This window comes from Frankliniella occidentalis, unplaced genomic scaffold, assembly GCF_000697945.3.
Source record: "Frankliniella occidentalis isolate FOCC.00 unplaced genomic scaffold, Focc_3.1 Scaffold53, whole genome shotgun sequence".
Taxonomy (NCBI): domain Eukaryota; kingdom Metazoa; phylum Arthropoda; class Insecta; order Thysanoptera; family Thripidae; genus Frankliniella; species Frankliniella occidentalis.
Window position 1 is genome coordinate 625,232 of NW_026267183.1, and position 7,875 is coordinate 633,106.

At 39.1% G+C, this 7,875-nt stretch overlaps 1 protein-coding gene across 1 annotated transcript in view; it reads right to left on the bottom strand.

Annotated features, from left to right (window-relative positions):
• LOC113210921 (uncharacterized) overlaps positions 1-7,278 on the bottom strand; it is a gene marked incomplete in the record, with an annotated part of 17,997 nt that extends 10,719 nt beyond the window's left edge. The window contains 11 exon segments of the mRNA XM_026429119.2: positions 1-474; positions 2,147-2,296; positions 3,091-3,201; positions 3,303-3,481; positions 3,552-3,639; positions 3,721-3,836; positions 3,923-4,003; positions 4,098-4,284; positions 4,376-5,204; positions 5,291-6,389; positions 7,045-7,278. Of these exon segments, the coding sequence (XP_026284904.2) occupies positions 1-474; positions 2,147-2,296; positions 3,091-3,201; positions 3,303-3,481; positions 3,552-3,639; positions 3,721-3,836; positions 3,923-4,003; positions 4,098-4,284; positions 4,376-5,204; positions 5,291-6,380 (3,305 nt within the window).
• Between the last annotated feature and the right edge of the window lie 597 nt (positions 7,279-7,875).

Here is a 7,875-nt window from a genome sequence, read left to right on the forward strand (position 1 = left end):
ATGCTAAGATCTGTTTCTCCTCCAGAATTGCCATTATTTTCAGAATTATCATTACTATTGTCTTCTTGGTCATTTCCATCATTATCTTCATCTTCATCTTCAACTTCATCACCATCGTCATTATCACCTCCATCTTCGTCTTCTTCTTCTTCTTCTTCAGCTTCCTCCTCATCTAAGTGGTCATCATCCCAATGAAATCGATTTCTTCCCCACCCATCATCGTCATCAGAATCCTCAAGTCGATTTCTTCTATAGTGAAATCCATCATATCCATCATTATCATCGTCACTATCATAGAAACTATCATCACTATCAGAATTTTGTGGAGGTGCTTGATAAACAGGAAGAATCTTAGTAGGATCATGTTTTAAAGACCCATTTGGTATCCTGGCCAAGACTTCCTTCTTTGCTCGTTCAGCTACTTTCTTCACTTCAGCAACTTCAAGTGCATGGTGGTCGGAGTACAATGGACACCTACAAGCAAATATCTTGTGTTACACCCAAGAAAACATCAGTAAGTCATGTCTAAGGTCATTAGCCTTGTCTATTGTTAAGATACAGCAAATACTGGTCCAAAAAAAGGACTAAGGTTTAGTATATTTGGTCTAAAATGGTGTCAAACAAGGACATACCAGTAGTTCAAGACTATTACTGAAACTTTGAGATGTAGCACTCGACATTTGAATAGAATTCAATTTCCAAACTGTTTCAAAAGTCTAATAAAGGAAAGCCAAATGTGAGGTAGATAGTAGATAGACATACCAAACCAAATATACAATCCCTACAAAAATTTCTGCAATACCTATCCCAACAATAATAGACAATAGAAATATACTAGAAAACATGCAGCAACTACTCATCAAAGCACTGGAAGGGGTGCTCTTTAAAATGCAAAAGAAGGCTACAATGAATAAACCATTGGACAAAAGTTTGAGTGAATGCATCTAAGCCCCAGCTACAATGATGTTTTAGTCATACAGTTCAGTAGGCAGATTAACTGAAACCAAACCTAAAATCTGCCGAGTGTTAAAAACAAATCCATGAAAAGATTCCATATGAAAATAGTTTTGTTATCCTGTTAAAACCATGTAATTCTATAGAAGTAGAATAAATTTCATGACCAATCAATACTTCAGACACACACTGAACCCAAACATAAGTAGAATAAGTAGACATAGAACTCACCTAATTTATCTTGACAATAAAACAAACTTGTATATTTAGAAACTCTTCATAGAATATAATATGTATATGTTTTAAAATATTGCATAATGCTTTCTCTTTTCAACCAAACATAACAGGAATAAACCATATATATAATTTTTTTTTTTTAATTTTAACACGTTGAGTGCGGCGGGGGTAGGCAATCCCATGTTATTGTGACCCACGGTGTGGGTCACGCCGCACTGAACGTGTTAAGTATGGTGTAGTATGGTGTGGTGTGGTGTGGTACACTACCTATTTTCGGACAGTACGTCTAGTCTAATGGTGAGAAGTATGCTTAAACTAATACCTATTTCCGATGAGGCATCTATTCACAATTTAGATCAGTATACCACTGTTGGAACCAAAATCCTAAAACCAGCAGAAATCTGATCAGGAATTCAATTCAACAAATGATTTAAAATTTCAGTTGGTGAAATGAAGCCACGTGAGAATGAAACTCAAGAATGATATTTCAAATTTAAGCCATGCAAGTCCAACTCCTGCAGTTACCATGTTTGAAATACTAACATGATAAATACCAAAAAAATCCTAATTTTTAACACTGCCTCTGGACAATCAGTTTCTAGCTTCATTGGTAGCTCTTCTGCATAAAAGATTTTAAAAGGAAATATATCAGGTGTGAGTTAGGATGGCACAATAGTAGAATATGAACGCATATCACCTAACCCTGGCCATTGACCATGATTACTGTAAGTCAATACTGCACTTAGCAGGTTAACCGGAACTGGTGGAAAGGATAATCAATTCAAGCTACAAGGAAATGTATATTGCTGATGCCAGTGGATTGAATCAAGACCAAGCAGGAAAGGTTAAAAGAGAAAAGAGATTGAGAGAAAGTATATCAGCAGCTAAGGATCTTCATCAAGCAAAGCTTTTGTAGGCATGCAGCAAATAAGAATACTTTAAATAAACAACTTACTTCTCATGTGCATCTCCCCCTTGGCCATTAAAGTGGGAATAATCCTTGACAGGTTGACGGCAAACGTAACACATCAATGCTCCACACTGACAGGTCATTTTGTTGCAGCCATCTTCCTTCACAAACTTTCTAGCACACTTCCAACAAGTTCTGTTCATAAATAAGGCAGGATTAGTTTCCCTTTCAGTTAGTAAAGCGACCATTATCATTCAAAGAGCATTTTTGGTAAATTGGTCAGTAAAATTACTTTCTGAGTCAAAACAGAAATGGACTTTTTTTTCCCACGTTAAGGGCTGTCTCAGCACATTTGTAATATCAGAATGCCATAAAATAAAGTTAAAAGATGTCTCAAATGTGTACTTCTATTTTGGTATGCCATCTCACTTCTCAAGCCAAAGCCCCCGATTTCTTTGGAAAATTTTGTGATAAAAAGTTGGTTGATAGCCTAATTAGTGCAGTTCATTAAGGACTACAGATTAACATAGTGTTAATACTGCTAATAACAAAATTTAAAAATTGACTAAACAAGCAGCTTTTGGAAGAAAAAAAAATTACTTTAAATATAGTATGCACATAATTTTCAAAATTCAGTTAAAACCCAGTATCAATCTGATCTTCAAGAAATAAGCTAGCAACCAGCTTAATGTAACAAACTTTTCTAACAAAACACTGCGTTTTAACATTGAAAGTGAGATGTCATACAAAAAAAGAAACACACACTTGGGGCATTTTAAAACTTTAGTTAAGGGCGTTCTTATTTAACTTGTGTGTTAAGCCTTCTCTTCTGATGCAAAATATATATGCCCCCAATTCTATCTCTGGGCCTACATTGGCTCAGAAACTAATTTTATAGAAAACCTAAAATGCATTTTGGGCGATGAAAGCCCCCTTTAACTGCTAAAATTATGAATTTACAATAGTATGATGTGCATATTCAAATTTACCTGACAAGAGCTTCAGTCATTTGGTTTTCTATATAGGTTCTCATTTGAACTTCAGACTTTTTCTCTACTTCTTCACAACGAAGAGGAACATGACTTTCCTCCTTGCATAATCTGCAAATATCAACATGTTGGATTGGAAAACACTGATAGCAGTTTAGGATAACTTTGATACTTACTATGTTTTAAACTAAATAGATCAAAATATGACAAACCTGCAGGATTCTTTCATGCAATCTGGATTAAGGCACCTAAAGATTTTATCATCCTTGGGAGGAATGTTACAGAAATCACAGAAAGGACACTGAACTAGATCCTCAATGCCTGCTGCTTTCACCTCTTCAACTTGTTTTCTTTGAACCAAGCGTGAGAAAACAGTGGGTTTTAAAATTTCCTGGAAGAGGTTTTATTTAGTTTCAACACAAACACACACAGAAATTTTAACAAGACACAGGTATTCCTACCTGTAAGGTTTGTAGGTTGAATTCAGATGTGCAGTCTGCAAGACATGGGAAAGTTGTATGACCATCTCCAATACGCTGCTCAGAGCTCCTGTAATTTAGATAGATGAAATAAACCACACAACCCACCTTTAGAATAAAAGCAAACAGATAACAAAAGATAATTTATTACTTTTGCAAACAGGAGACACAAAATATGTGCCCCTCACTGCACGTGCGAACATCTTCCAACATCACTTCGTCATCATAACAACATTGACACTGGAGAAGTTCACCCTTGTCCTTTGCCTGGTGTGAACAAGATATATGTAATTTAATAACAAGTACAGAAAAAGAATAAAGTTGAAAACAAAGTAAATGAATATTCAACTTACATCCTTAAAAGCAGCTTCTTTCTTTGACTTTTTATCACTTAAATACTGGACAATTTTTTTTTCATTTTCAATAAAAGCTATCTGTATAACAATACAAATAGATAAGTGATAATGAAACAGAGTGAGATAAGATAAAGATAAAACTTAAAATGTCAACATGAAAAGTTTTCCGTACCTCCTGCAGAAATGGTACATTAATGCCTTTCCCACCATCATGCCTAGTTAAATCATAATCCACCTGAGTTCTTCTAGATTTAAGCTGTGGACCAGTCCAACTGTCAAGCTGGCGACATGTAAGTGTCAAATTGTACTTATTCCTACTAAATACTGAAGTTATGTCAGCAACTCTCAATTTCCTATACCTGAAAAAAGGGGAAATATAGAGATAAGTAGTAATGAAGAGGAAAGTACATATTATAATGGTCTGTAAATTCCAATTAGATTTGTACTTACTTATTTCGCAGGAACATAGTAGCTTGGTTGGCTTGGACGGTTAAGTTCTTGCGATTAGGATCAGTAAAATATGTGAATGGATCTGGAATGATTTCAAGAAAGTTTGGAATGCTGAATTCCTCTGTATACTTTTTTTGCAGAGCTAATTGCTCCTGCCGCCATTGCCAATCTTTACGCGATGGGTACTCCTTCTTCTCTAGGGCTTCAGCAACAAAAACTCGTAATTCATCCTCTTTCCCAATGAGTTGGCGTGCCTTCTCCTCTAAGAATGAAGGATCAGCATCAGGAAATATCTGGACAAAGGTATCAAGCTGGTCTTGCCAAGGCTCTCTTATAACTGCTGCAGCCTCATGGCCATTTTCCAAGCTGAGTCTACGTTTGACTTCGCTCAAACTTTGCACTTGTGTTGGCTGTTTCGACGCAGAAGCTGGAGCATTTGATGTGGAGGCTGAAGCCTCAAGCTTCACATCTTTTGATGTGGACGCTGAAGCCTCAAGCTTCACAACTTTTGATGTGGATGCTGAAGCCTCAAGCTTTACAACTTTTGATGTGGACGCTGAAGCCTCAAGCTTCACAGCTTTGGATGTGGATGCTACTGCTGTCCCCGCTGGAGCACTTGAGGTCGAATGAGTAGAAGTTGAATTGGAAGATGAAGCACTTGAAGTAATGGTGGTCACAGTGGATTCTTGAGTATTAGGTAGAAACCGAGGCAAGCTAATAGTGCTACTAGTGCTATTTCCTGCCAGAATAGGTGAATCTTTCAAATCTTTACTTGATCCTGCAGCAGCAGAGGCTTTGGTACTTGGATTCATTCTGGTTTGGGAAAGACCTGAAAAAGGGCAAATGTTAAATAAGTCCTCTAAATATTATTTCATAAATGTCATCAAGGCCACTTTGAAAAAAATGAAGCATTACCATGTACTCTGGGATAATCACTGTCAGATAACATTTGAATTATTACAGCGTTGAAGGCTTCATCATCACTGACTTGCTCACATCTGTTCCATAAGTAATCTGGATCTGCCTCTGGAAACATGTCACTAAGGGTAGCAACATGAGCTGCAACCTTTTCTGACTTAGGTGACCTTTTAGTTTCAGGGCTTAAGAGAATAGATTTTGCCACTGGACTTGTTTTGAATTTTTTTCGCTCATTAAAAGGTTCATTGCGAACCCTTTTACCAGGGGAAGAGCTGATGGTATTATAATCTTCACTCTCTGATATATCAAGAGTTACTGAAGCTGATGCTGTCCCATTTTGTTTTGTCTTCATGTCAATGGCACTATTAATAGGACTATCAACTGGGTTAGGTCTAGAAGTATCCATTAATTCAAAAGTCTCATCGAAAACCGTTGCATTATTGAACTTTCCACCAACGGCAGTATCTTTGGCTTGAAATTGTTTAGGAATAGCACCTGTGCTCTCATAACTAGATGCAACCAAATGACTGGTTTTTGGAATAGCTCCAGTGTTCTTTAAGGTACTACCCGGGTTAGCATTTGACTGACCATTAACAGAAGCAGGTTCTGCAATAGGACTAAATGTTGTATCCAGCAAGGTGTCATGTCCTACTTTAGACATGCCTCCTAATGTAGAATCTTCAGACACATCCGTAGTATTTTTAAGTTCTTTGCTTACATCAACGTTTGGAGTGGAATCCAAACACAGTGGAAGCGGAGAATATGGCTCATCAAAAGCTTGAACAGTAGCTGGAGAGAGAACACACACTTCTGGACTATCTTGAAGGCCTATTCTACTCGAAGTAGGACCAGCTGGATTGCCAGTGGCCCCAAGAGGTGCAGGGCCTGGATCTTCAGGTGGTGCCATCCCAAAGTCAACTAAAAATTTACGGACAACATGATTGACTAGGTCTTGGCCACGAAGTGAAGTAGTCAAACTTGCAATCTCTAGTCTCTCGAACACTACATTTTCGTTTACTAGATGACGGGCGTTATGGCTGTCGAGTGCAGCCACAACAATAGGAACATCTTCAACTAAAGCATCCATGATCAGGAACTGTGGACAAAAAGAGCACAAATTAACCTAACAAAATAACACAGATGTGCAATAAGGTAATAACAAAGGGTTGCGTTTACATAGCAGAACCTCACAAAAATTAAGTGAATATTCGATATCCGCACAATAGCGGCTGCATAAGGTTAGCAGGAAAATTTGTCGAAGCGGCAAAGTGGCCAACTAATAGGTTAGAGGTAGCAAAACCATTTGACGAACTTCGGATACTGAAGTTAAATTAAACCTACTACGTACGTAGATCAATAGTCTGTGGCGTACAAATCGACAAAGACACGTACTTTTATTGAAAGACAAGTGGCATAGATAGAACTCTTTTCAGAAAATGACTTTCATGACTCAGAGCGGTTCGAGTGTAACAATAATAACAAACGCCAGGATACAAACATATCATTATTTCACAGACCGGTCGTAAAAGAATCAGATGAAGGTTGAGCTAACGCATGAACAGTACACAAATCTAAAACTATCCTCCAACTGGGAGAGAACGACAGGCTATATGGACATGCAAGCAAAGCAAGCCTAGGTACCGGCGATTGACTTATGCCATTATCGGAAACAGCTCAACTGTCAATTGGCGATAATCGAACCATAGTTCTGGTCACAGAAGCAGTGAAATATAACAAATACCGATATTTACCTAAGGAGATGCAGCATCGAAACCCAACAACACTAACCAACACAGTGCGCCAGCCGCACCGCATTCGGCCGCAAACAACAAGTAGGGAGAAGTGGGGGAGGATGTGGTGGGGGTAGTGTTGGGAAGGGATGGGAAGAGGAAGGGAAGGGTAAAGGGGGGGCCGCAGCTTAGCTTGTTCCTTAACCTCAAACTCTCAAATGCCTTTGTCGGTTGATAAAATCTGGTCGCAGTATGCGAGTAGACATTTGAGCATTATTGCGCCCTTTCACTGCCGCTTGCACACCGTGATGCCAACCAACGCACGAAAGTGCACATCGCCATCGCACAAGACTCTTGACAGTATTTTTGACCTGTATTGCAGAAATAATTTTTTTGCAGTTCTCTTCACTGTACCGGGACAAATGAATGGGCCGAAAACTGTCAAGCGCCAATTCTTTTACCAAAACCACACACTTCCACGTGTTCGTGACTTCGCGTATGGGTTTACCATGTGGTCGTGGTCATTCCCTCCTTACAGTGAGAAAAGGGGGGGGGGTACCGATATATCCCCGTTTGGTTTTGACCATTTTGACGCATTCCGCTAGTCGCATCGACATGCTCGCTGTGGGGGTAAGGATGCAACGTTTTGAGATGTAACCCTGAAGAAATTTAGACATTTTTTTTTTTCAAATTGTGGCGCGAAGTTCAAATTGTGGTGGTGTTACAAAGAAGGCGGTGACAGGGATGAAGGGGGTGGGTGGTCGGTCGGTCGGGGCGGTCGGGGCGCGCGCTTGCGCCCTGTGCCTGTGCGCCTCGCGGGGGGAGGACAAGGCCGTCGATACCCGAGTCGCG